The sequence below is a fragment of the Panthera leo genome, chromosome B2 (genome assembly GCF_018350215.1).
Source record: "Panthera leo isolate Ple1 chromosome B2, P.leo_Ple1_pat1.1, whole genome shotgun sequence".
In the NCBI taxonomy this organism is placed as follows: domain Eukaryota; kingdom Metazoa; phylum Chordata; class Mammalia; order Carnivora; family Felidae; genus Panthera; species Panthera leo.
This window is the reverse complement of record NC_056683.1, coordinates 141334854-141347342: the sequence shown is the minus strand read 5'-3', so window position 1 is coordinate 141347342 and position 12489 is coordinate 141334854. Positions and strand designations below refer to the sequence as shown.

The 12489-nt window shown below is 45.5% G+C and overlaps 1 protein-coding gene across 8 annotated transcripts in view; it reads right to left on the bottom strand.

The window, feature by feature from the left end:
- Window positions 1–12489, bottom strand: part of LOC122220530 (palmitoyltransferase ZDHHC14) — a 533561-nt gene that overhangs the window by 118714 nt on the left and 402358 nt on the right. Inside the window, exon 1 of one of the 8 annotated variants that reach the window (XM_042940158.1) lies at window positions 7307–7393. The exons of the other annotated variants lie outside the window; for them this stretch is intronic. Coding sequence (XP_042796092.1) covers window positions 7307–7318 — 12 coding nt within the window. The 5' untranslated portion in view covers window positions 7319–7393. Of the gene's footprint in view, window positions 1–7306; window positions 7394–12489 lie in introns of those variants that run through there. 8 annotated transcript variants of the gene reach the window in all.

Here is a 12489-nt window from a genome sequence, read left to right as displayed (position 1 = left end):
TTGATAGCTTAAGGTTTGGTTTCTACTAAAATGCTTAACTACTTTGCTTTTTCACCTTTTTTCCCTCCAAAGAAGAGGTTAACGCTGTGCGTGCGCACGTTCCCTTCCTTCACTTTACAGTCTGTTATAAAGATGCCCTGACTCGGATTTTATTCCAGCACACAGGGCAAGCCACCACCCCGAACCGCCCGCAGGCTGAAGCACTTAAGTGCTGAATAAAATATTAAAAGGAAAAGACGAGCACACACATAAATAAACACCTCTGAAAACACACCACTGAGTCAGCACAAAAGGAAAGGCTCTAGAGAGGTCACACAGGAAGGGAGTGCTTTCTCTCCTTGGAGAAAAATATGTGCTGAGCCACGATTCCACTCTAGGCGTCTCCTCCAAACCCTGAGTTTGAGACCCTGGAGACTCCGAGTTCGAGTCTGTGTGCTGAAGGCTACACCGGGGGAGGTAGGAGAGAAAGACTCCTGTATTGAGCTAGACACCGCGACCCCAAAAGGACTTCAATATAAAGGCCAAAGAGAGAACCTATTGTTCAAAAGCGGACAGCAAGGAAACCTGTTTTTTTCATAGGCCTGGAGTACAGGAGTAAGGGAAATCTCCCCAGACATCTGAGGTCTGTATTTTTGCCACCAGTATGGCTGGAAGCACTGAACCAGGAGTGAGAAAGTTAGAGTGACCACAAGAATGCAGTGTCCCTGGGAGACCGGCATAAGCAAAGACAAATTCTCTCTGGAAGACCTTGTAACTTCGATCCGGGCATTAAAATTCCCTCAGATGAAATTCCAAGGAAAATGAGCAAATCACAGAAACACACACACACACAAGAAAACAAGGCACCATGAGTAAGAGTGAGCAGAACCAGATGGATGATTAGACTTCAGATACCAGAACAGACACAAACTATAAATGTTTAATATGTTGAACAGAAGCTTAAAAATGAGCTAAGAATGAGACTATTAAGAATGACCAAGCAGACTTGAAATAGAACCAAATATAATTTTTATTTATTTATTTATTTTTGAGACAGAGAGAGAGAGCGTAAGCCAGAGAGGGGCAGATAGAGAAGGGAAGCCACAGAATCCGAAACAGGCTCCAGGCTCTGAGCTGTCAGCACAGAGCCTGACGCGGGGCTCAAACTCACGAACCGCAAGATCATGACCTGAGCTGAAGATGGACGCTTAACCGACTGAGCCACCCAGGCGCCCCATGGAATCAAATGTAATTTCTAAAAACAGAATATAATTGAAATAAAAGCGATGGATAAAAGAGTAGATTACGCCCAAAGAAAGAAAAAGTAGTGAACTGCAGGTGAGAGCCAAAGAAATTATCCAGAATGCAGCACAAAGAAAACACGGCAGGTGGAAAGTAAAGAAGTTAGAGATGTGCTGGACCTTTTCGTGCTAATTAGAGCTCCAGAAAGAGAAAATGGGGAAGAGGGAACATTCATGAAATAACCATCTCTGGGAATTCTCTGCAACTGCTCTCCCCACTATGCAGCCATTAGCCACATGAGCCTATGTAAGTTAAAATTTAAAACACAGTTCCTTAATCGCACTAACCACATTTCAGATTCTCGTTAGTCACATGTGGCAGGTGGCTACCATACAGGACTGCACGGATGTAGAACATTTCCATCATCCTAGAAAGTTCTACTGAACTGCATTGTTCTAGATCTACTGAAATTCCCATCCTTGGACCCGACACCCCCGGTAAAGTTCAAGCTGTGTATATACAATTCACAAATGGGCACACTAAGGTAAAACTGCAACGTACTGATGATAATGTACTAATTAGAACTGCAATGAACTAATGATATAGGGAAGGTCTTAAACAGGCAGATCATCTTAAATGGACATTAGACCGCTCACTTCTTAGAAGGAACTCTGAAAGCCCAGAGAATAAAGGCGAATACTACCGTCGAATATGCTGAGCTAAACTGTCAACCAAGAAACCTATCTTTCAAGCATAGGGCAAAATACATTTTCACACATAAATGATTTGCCAACAACAAATCTTCCCCAATGGGAATTCCAAAGAATTCATTTTAAACAGAAGGAAAATTATCCCAGAAAGGAGTGAAATGTAAACAGAAATAGCAAAGATACAATAAAATTCGATTAAATCTAAATAAACATTAACTATGTAGAAATAAAAATAATGTCCAATTTTTGGTGGAAAAGAATGACAATACTGGGCAGTAGCTGACTATATTGGGGGACATGATTGGAGTTATATATCTTAAGACCTTTTTGTCATTCAAAAGGAGGGCAATGATATTGAGTAACTTCAGACTTTAACTTAGAAATGGTAACATACATGCTTATGATAACCACTGGAAAAAAAAAGTGACATATAGGACAAACCTTCCAAAAAACTGAGGTCAAGAGGAGTAAAATAAGAGGAAGGGGGGAAAAATCCTCAGGCAGTCCAGAGATGGTAACCAGAAATTCAAACATGTGAGAAAACACAAATAAAAACAGACAAAACTCTAGCCACAAAGATCACCAGGCTAGATAAAAAGGTAAAATTCAGCTATAGGTTTTTATATACCAGGCAAATATTTACCAAAAGAAAGCTACTGAAACCACATGAACTTCAGACAAAATTGTCTTTATGAGAAAACATACTACTAGAGATAAAGAGGGTCCCTTCATAAGGATACAAAAAGTTCAAAGCACCTGGAAGAGGATACTAATTCTAAACTTAAAAAAAAATTTTTTTAACTTAAAAAAAAAATGTTTATTTATCTTAGAGAGAGAGCAAGCAGGGGAGGGGCAGAGAGAGAGAGGGAGTCAAGAGGATCTGAAGCAGGCTCTGTGCTGATAGCAGAGAGCCTGATGCAGGGCTTGAACTCACTCACCAACTGTGAGATCGTGACCTGAGCACAAGTCTGACACTTAACAGACTGAACCACCAGGGCACCCCTAAACTTCTTAATTTCTTAAATCCAGCATTTTAATATCTCCATCAAGTAGACAACAGATCAGCCAGATACAACAGATTTTGTAAGGATGCACATGTGACCAGTATAATAAATTCAATCTAATGGACATACACAGAATACAAATATATACGTCGATTAGCGGATATACATACTCTTTTCATGAACAGATGGCTCATTTATGAAAACACACTACAGGACAGATACAACGGTAGCCTCAACAAATTTTCAGGTATGGTATTACTAGCAATCAGAATCCCTGGTCACAATGCAATTAAGTTAGAAATCATTAACAAAAAGGTAAATGGTAACACCCTATACTTTTGGTAATCAGACACATTTCTAACAACTATGGGTTAAAGTCTCAGCAGTATGAGGTTTGTTCCAAACACCTGAAAACATAAGAACCAATAAAACTGAATTATTCGATTTCAAACACATGCTAGTACCTACGCTGTAGATGTGTATTGTCCATTGTGGATGTCTACTTAAAAAGGGAAAGTTTACTAAAATGCAGTGAACAAGAAAGACAGTTTACTGCTGAAAACAGTTTTCTTCAGCCATCACTTATGTCACTGGAATATCTTTTACTCTTTCAAACTGGACAGCAAGGAACCCAGGCAAGAAAATTCAACATTCATTCATGCAGTAACAGTTTATCAAGAGCCTTGCCTGTGCCAGTCACAGAGGATTCAAAGTGAGGAAATACACACAGACCCAGCCTCCTGGGGCTGAGAGCTTCCTACAGGAGACGGTCACTAGACAAAATCACAGGTAAAATGGCAGCCCAGACGCACAATGTCACCCTGTAACAGAGGTCAGGGAGATCAGGAAAGGCTTTCTGGAGGAAGCATTGCTTTGAGCTACGACAGAAGGTGTTAAAAAAAAAAAAAAAAAAAAAAAAAAAAGGTACCTGGAGGGAAGAAGCCAGAGAACAGCATTCCAGAAAAGAAAGGAACAGCACAGGCAAAATTAAAAAGGTTTAGGTGGGCAAAGGAAAATTATTAATTTTCATATAGTCAATATAGAAACGGTGCAACAGAAAACTCTGCAAAAATTTTATGCTTCCTCATCTATTCCTTCCTTAACAAAAAAGTGGTTGACCTTTTTACTGTCAGAATTTTTGACTACACAAATACTACCCAGATATTCTATTTAGTAAGACCCTTAAAAAATTACGTACACAAAATTGAATAGTCAGCATTTTCTGTACAGTTTTTAAAAATAATCAAAACCAACTTGAATCCTTAAAGCTCTATTAGGAAGATATTTCTATTCTTCCACTCAAAGAGGTTTTTGCTCAGGAGACATTACAAAGTATGTTTTCTGCTATTCTCACTAATGTATATCATGGAACAGTCCTGAGCAATTCACTCATTTCCCACCAGTATTTTCAACACTTCGCACCCACTTAATTCAACCAGGTAAGCACGAACACAAATGTTTAACTTTAAATATTGGAGCTAGAAAGTTGGGGGTGGGAATCCTCAGGGACTCTCAGAATCTTGTTATAATGATTACTCTTAAAAGTGATTATGTAAGCACAAAAGGAACCAAATTCGTTACCAAAGGTTAACTCTGACACGGAAATGACCGTGTTATAAGGCTGCGGATCAACTTCCATCAACTATTTTCATGCTTCTTTTGACACATATGGGCAAAAAAAGAAAAAATTTCTCTCATGACTTGATATATACGACTTATTTTACTCCTAAATCCACCATATGACTGTGATAAAATACAACCCTCTGAGGTTTCTAGTAGAAGCCAAGGCTTAAACACACTTATTAGCCCTTCACTGTATTCGTTAAGTGAGATAAGACTGGACTCAGAATAATGTACTTACTTAACAACTGAATTCAGCATCCTCCTGTGTAGCGATTAGAAACAGAGAAGATAATCTCTTTCTAATATGCAGTTACTGACTAACTTTCTTTGGCAGTGAAGAACTGCCCCATTAAAGTTTTTCTTCTAAAAGAGAATTTCTTTCTATTGGGAACATACCAGTGGATTTTGTTTAAAAAAAAAAAAAAAAAAAAATCACGACAGTTCAGAGATAACTGCATCTTGGGAAAAAACACGTAAGAAGAATACAAAAGAAAATTATATTTGCAGACAACTAAAGCCATTCTCTGGTAAACTCAAAGGAAAACGCAACACCACCTCACACACCCAGATGTCGTGTTTGTCATTACTTAAGGCTTCTAGCAAGAGCCTGAGCGCCCCGTGAGTCTCCGATTCCCTAAAAAGTTAGAAGTCATTACTTAGCAAGCTACATTCTCACCACCTACCCAATTAAAGAAAGGGAAGGAAAAACCCCAAACGACTCAGATGTCTGCAAAGGCAGGGGTGTGGCTGCAGGGGCGAGAGGAAACCAAGGACAACTTTCCTCTCTGGCAACAATGAAAAAATGACCCTGGTTTGACACAAGAATCATTAGGAAGTAGCAAAACCAGAGAACTGGGGTAGGGTCCCCTTTTAACAGTGCTTCTTCGCTCCTCCTTTCTTTTCGAGAATGGAAGTGGCTTGTCATCACGTAAACATGGTGCCGAATGCCATGTGGAACAGTGATTAGAAAGGTGCAGGACAGACAGACTTGGAATCATGGGAATTCGCCTCCAGTAGTGGAGATAAAGTAGGAAGTGCTTACACATGCTTTATGGCTTGGTTTAGTGAGGACACGTGCAAGTCAAGCTTACTACAAGAACCACTGTCCTTTTTCACTTTACAAAAAAACTCAGTTCAGTTTTATCAAACCAGTTTCATTACCTGGGTCCCACTGGAAGGAGGGGTACGGGTAACACGCATCAGCAGATCAGAGTGCAAAATACCACAACACTGACCACCACTGAACACAATCTACCACAAACAGCTTTTCAGGTTGCAAGATGAATGCAAAATAGGTCCGGTAATTGGTGATTTCTGGAATGGCTGGCAACAAACCTCAAAATCAAATCTCCTTAGAAATCCTTGGCTTGAGCTTTGTTTTTAAAGAGATCAACACAAAATTACATACGTTAAAAAGGTAGCAAGTTCTAAGACATCTAATAAAACCAAGGAAGAGTGCAGCCAATAATGTATTAACAAGCAGGTAATTATTTCAGTAACAGCACACAACAGGTTCCCCGGAGGAGAATCTTTTTTTCTTTTTTAAATAAACACTGCCCATAGTGTCAGAGCACAAAATGTAACAGACTGAAGTGACATCAGACAATCTGATCTTTCTAAGGGATTTCAAAATTTTTATCCTTTCCTAATTTATCCTGGAATCCAAAACAAAAACCCAACAACAACAAAAAATTAAGGTTTTCGCCAACCCAAAAGAAGCTCGGAGATTTCAAACATGAATATGGAAGAGGGTGCTGATGCTGTATAAAAGTGACATCACGAAAACTATTTGCAAAAGTCAAGCCATTCCTCAAACCACATCACTAGCTCTAGGAGGGGTCTCCTACCAGTAGTGCCCTATTCAGCGACTGTGACTTTCCCAGCTACTACTTTGCATGAAGAGCTAAAGAAAACGCCCCAGAAAGGGGGCGGGGGGAGGGTGGCTTCGACACACTCAGGTAGCAAAGGGTGACCGCTAATTCCACGAACAATACCCTGAAATAAGCAAACCACTACGCTTGGCCAATTACCAAGATCGAGCTAAAGTTCCACCACGTAATTGGGGCCTGGGCCTTTTTTTTTTTTTTTTTTTTTTCAAGCAAACTCGTTACTGAAAGCACAGTCATTTCCCTCTTCGTATTTTATTCACGCTGGAAATACCATTCAAACTGAAAAGGTAGCAAAACAAAAGGAAAAAACAACAACAAGAAAAACGAAGGAAGTGGAGGCGCGGGGCGTTCGGTGTGCGGGTTCCCTCCGCGACAGCACTGGCTCGCGGGCCGTCATTTGAAATGTCCAGTCCCGTCCGCCGGGGCTCGGGTCCCCCAAAACCGGCCCGCGCCGCTGGGGTCCCACCCTCCGGCGGAGGGAGGGGCGCTTCTCGCGGCGGCGGCGGCGGCGGCGGCGGGCAGAGGACGCCACTCGGGGCAGGACCGGGGTATCCCGGCGGCCGGGCGGCTGCCCCGAACGAGCTCCGGGGCTGAGGGAACTTTCCCTCCCTCCGGCCCGGCCGCAGCCCACGCTCAGGCGCAAACTTTGTAGACGCCGCCGCTGGCGTCCGGGGTCCCGCCCCGCGACCCTCCCGCGCCGCGCGCCGAGCCCCCGAACGTCCGCGCCCCGCGTGACTGGGCCGCGCCGCAGCCGCCGCCGCCACCGCCGCCGCCGCCCGCGCCCCCGGCCCCGACCCTCCCCCGCGCCGCCGCGGGCCCCAGCGGCCGGCCGGCCGGGCCTGCGCCGCGCGCCCCTCACCTTGGTGGCCATGGCGGGCGGCTCCCCCGGCCCGGGACGGCCGGCTCCTCTCCGGCGCCGCGGCTGTCGGCCCGAGGCGGGCGGGCGAGGGCGGCGGCGGCTACGGCTGGGCCCCGGCGCTGCGGCGGCGGCGGCGGCGGCTCCGCCTCGGCCCCGAGTCTCGGCGCTCAGGCCCCGCCGCTGGGCGCTCGGCGACTCCGGCCGCCGCCCGCTCCTCCAGTTCCTGAAACTCCCCGGCTGCGCGGCCCCCGCCCCTGCCGGCCGAGCCTCCCATTTACCGCGGCGTGCGCGGCGCGGCCGGCGGAAGCGCGCCCGGTGCCCTCGGCCGGCCCGGCCTCCTCTCCCACTTTCCGCCCCCGCCCCGAGCCTCCGCCCGGCCCGCGCCGCCGCAGCCGCCGCCGCCGCCGCCGCCTCCTGCGCCGGGCGCCCTTTGTTCCAGCGCCGGCCGCGTCCCGAGAAGCGGCCGGGCCTGGGTCGGCGCCCCGCGTGGCTGCCCGCGGGAAAACTTCAAGGGGTGTGAGGATTCGCTTGGGTCCCCCTGCCTGGAGGACCGGTACGACTGCCTCCCGCAGGACCGGCGCCGTAGGCCGCGTCCGAAGTTTCTTGTGGCCGGTGCACCCGGTGCACTCCAAGCCCTCCTGGCAGGGCCAGAGTCACCCACGGGGATCTCTGCTCCGCTGGGGAGTGATGTGGAGCCGGTTGTGCTCTTGGCTGCGTAAAATAAGTACTAAAAAGCCAGGGCGGAGGGAGGCAATGGCTTCCCGGTCCCACTGGCCCTGGGGAGGGAGCAAGATGGAGTCACTCATGTCAAGTAGTGACCCAAACAGGAAAGCAGCCAAGGGCCCTGCAGCTGTGACCAGCTATCTCCCAAACCAACACAGACTGGCCGCACTAAGGGCTGATAAACAATAAGGCCACAGAACCTGGAAGAACCAGGGGCTGATAATCACTAGAACCAGAAGAGGCCTGCGAAGGCCCAAGCCTGATTAAACTGCTTTGAGAGGGAGGACGGCCAACGGTCAGCCTCTCCAGACGCTGGCCCTCCCACGTGTGGCCACATTGGAGAGGCAGCTGCCCCCAGAGGTTCTGCCTGGTTGATCTCTGAACATGACAGAGATCCTCCGCGGCTCGAACAATCAGCGGTGAGCAGGAGAGCCGACCCGGACCAGACTGCCGCCCCACCTCAACTGCGCTCAGGGACTGCCTTCGCCTTTGGTTTGTTCACTTCTTACCTTCATGGCATTTCGTTTGTTGTGTGCCTTTGTATTATATCTCATCTTGTGTGACGTGTATGAAGCCAAGTTAAATGCATAGTGAAATGTCATTGAGTTTAAAATCCTGAACCTGCTTGACAATTGTTAACCTTGCTGTGTGATTGAATAAGGCCAGCACTGTGGAAAAGGCACAACTGGTGTACAGGCCTTTACGACTCGCCTAAGTTGGCTGAGTTGTCAGAATGCTGTGTCACTGACTCACTATGTGTTTTTAGAAAACTTGGAAGAATTGGGGGGAAAAAAACTCCTTGAGTCTTGCTGGAATTGGTGATAGCAGAATTAAAAACAGTAAGTTGGGGATAAATTTGTGTGAAAATAGAATTTCCACGTGTTTTGCTGGGGGTGAGATCCTAAGGTATTGGCACAGGCAGGTGAAATGGAGACCAGCTGTGTGCAGGAGGCGGTTAGCAGCAGAAGCCTGGCTTCCCCCTTTTGCAAGCGGGGCAGGAGGTAGAAGTAGCTAAAGCCGAAACCGAGGGACACCACCTAGAAAGGCACTTGGAAGCTTATGAAAAATTGAACCATTCAGAAGCATTGCAAAAATGTATGTCACTAGGGGCCAAAATAATCTACAACCTGAAGGAAAGAAAGACAGGAACAAAAACTGTGTAGAAACCTATAGACATATCCCAGGTATATGGGAGAAATAGAGCTCTACGTAGTTAAGAAATTGTATATAACAGCTGCTAGAATACAAGAAAGGAAGAAAAATGTGGGCACCAGGTAAATGCCTAAAAATGAAGGTGGAAATTCCCAGAGGTCAGACATCCTAATTTGGGTAGAAGATCTGTGTTACCCCCACAGAACTAGAAGTCAGAAAGAGGCTCACAACTGGGACCCCATGTAATCATGGATCTGAAGGATACTCAGAGTGTAAAACTGTTAATGTCCCCAGCTCCCCCTACAGAGGTTCCCGTCTTGCTAATGAAAACCACCTTGCAGCTAGACCAGGACCAATAAAAGGGCAAGGAGCTAGCTAACAGAATAAAAAGGAAGGCCAAATCGATGAATGATTTGAGTTTAAATTGTCTTTTGAAGTGTATTTTTACTATTTTGAAAGACAGAGCGAGCAGGGAGGGGCAGAGAGACAGAGAGAATCCCAAGCAGGCTTACACTGTCAGCCTAGAGACTGATGCAGAGCTCAGACCCATGAACTGTGAGATCATAACCTGAGTGAAAATGAAGAAGCCGACTCTTAACTGACTGAGCCACCCAGGTGTCCCAATAATTTGAATTTAAAAGACAGACTACCTTCGGGACCCCATCCTGAGGACCCAGGAGACTATGGTAACTCCAGGGTGGGGAGGATGATTATCGAAGCAGACCTATAATTACAAGCAAAAGAGTGGTAGATTATAATCATGGGCCAGGACAACCAATAGAAGTATCAGAAGATAGAGAATATACTTGCGCTGAGCTTGAGAAGATCAGGACAGATTTCTGTTAAAAACCTATCTGATGTAGACTGGCTCCTCCATGTGTGGGATAGTGGAGCAAACACGCTTGCACGGTCAGGTGCACAGATGCATCAGGTATCTTCTTTTTTTTTTATGTTTTTATTTATTTTTGAGACAGAGAGCATGAGCAGGGGAGGGGCAGAGAGAGAGGGAGACACAGAATCCAAAGCAGGCTCCAGGCTCCGAGCCTGAGCTGTGTCAGCACAGAGCCTGACACGGGGCTCAAACTCATGGACCGCGAGATCATGACCTGAGCTGAAGTCTGATGCTTAACCGACTGAGCCACCCAGGCGCCCCATCTGGTATCTTCTTTAGCTGAAAACCCTTCATTAAACCATTCAGTTATGGAAATACATAGATCACATAAGAACACATGCATTATTCAAATGGTTCACAAAGAAATCTCAGGGTTACTTAGGAAATAAAAGAGCATTGCAATGATGCCTCATATATAAACAAATGATAGACAAATGTGGGTATACTGCACCAATAGACACATACAAACCCACTACATTTAATTTTATAATACAAATAGATTTCGTAGGATGGTGAAATCACAGTTATCTATAGAAGCTTGCCACAACCATGGTATACATATATACAGGACTGGGGATAGCTACGGCTGCCTCTAGCCCCTTAGCCCATGCAACAGTAAGAACTCTAAAATCATGGGCACCAATAACTGTAGAAAGCGACCAGGGAATTTATTTTACAGCCGCCTCAGTTCAAAAAGCTCTGTGATCTATAGAACTTAGAATGGAATTGCCACCAAGCCTGTAACCCTACATCTGCTGGATATATAGAGAGATTTGGTGGATTATTAAAAAGACAATTAACAATTGATAGACAAGGGAGTTTTCAACAGGCCATAGATACGGCTTACTTTGTGCTAAACCAAAGAGAGACACTACAAAAAGATATCCTTATAGGATCTTAAACACTTCTGCCCCAGATATAGGAAAAAGGGAGACACCAGTAGACACACCCAAACTTCTATATAAGGTAGCACCTAAACTGAGGGACAGTTCTGTCTCCTTACAAATTACTGTTGCTCATAGACATGGAAAGCTACTAGATCACAGGGGCCAAAGGACCGCTGCAACTTAAGAAAATCCGGGATCCTTTCCCCATGGGCATACTTGAAGAATAATCGGAGGGGGGCGCCTGGGTGGTTCAGTTTAAGCATCCAACTTCAGCTCAGGTCATGATCTTGCAGTCCAGGAGTTCGAGCCCTGTATCGGGCTCTGTGCTAACAGCTTAGAGCCTGGAGGTTGCTTCAGATTCTGTGTGTGTGTGTGTCTCTCTCTGCCCCTCCCCTGGTCATGCTCTGTCTCTCCCTCTCTGTCAAAAATAAATACACATTAAAAAAAATAGGGGTACCTAGGTGGCTCAGTCAGTTAAGTGTCTGACTTCAGCTCAGGTCATGATCTCACGGTTTGTGAGTTCAAGCCCCCCGTAGGGCTCTGTGCAGACAGCTTGGAGGCTGGAGCCTGCTTCGGATCCTGTGTCTCCCTCTCTCTCTGCCTTCCCCCACTCATTCTCTGTCTCTCTCTCAAAAATAAATACACATTAAAATTTTTTTAAAAAAGAATTGGAGGAGAAGTGCATTCTAGTTAGAATCCTACTATGTGGCATTATACTTTGGCTAATAACTGGCACACTCATACGGGCATTATATATTACACAAGCGTGCCAGGCACATGTAAAACACAACAGTCCCCATATTATAGACTAGAAAACTGCTATATACTGCATCTAATCTGTGTGTTCTTGCTCACTTGTACAGTCACTATAAGACAAGTGATACTCCTGCACACGAATCGCATCATCGATTAGGATACAAATATGCAGCGTTGATCTAGTTTCGTGGCAGTGACGCTGCTGGGGGAGGTATTTCTATTAATTACCAATATCGTCCTGATTTTTTGTCTTACTGAACTAACAGGACCCACCTACTGTGCAGAAACCTAGTTAACTACACTAGGTTAACTAGTTAAACTTAGTTTAGTTAAACCTAGTTTCGTTAGCCTAACTAGTCAAACCTAGTTAACTAATTAATGCCTAATTAACAAAGCATTAAAAGAATAAGATTTTCCACATCAGGATCAAGAGGGAGATGCACCAAATTCCAGACTCTGCCCTATCAGACTCCCCAGTATCTCCTGACAATGATCTAGACTTGGCACAAATAACATGGGAAGACGATCCAGAGATTACCCCGCTGCTAGAAGCAGCCAGGAAGATCTCTCAGAGCTCTTGGAGGACAATGTCGGATGATGACACCTGGTCACAGCAGGTACGTGCTGATTCACATGAGTGCCAAGATGTGCTGACTCATGAGGCATACTAATTTTAATGATTGCTTCTTTTTTTTTTTTTTTAATGTTTACTTATTTTTGAGAGAGAGACAGAGTGGGAGTAGGGGAGGGGCAGAGAGAGAAGGAGACACAGA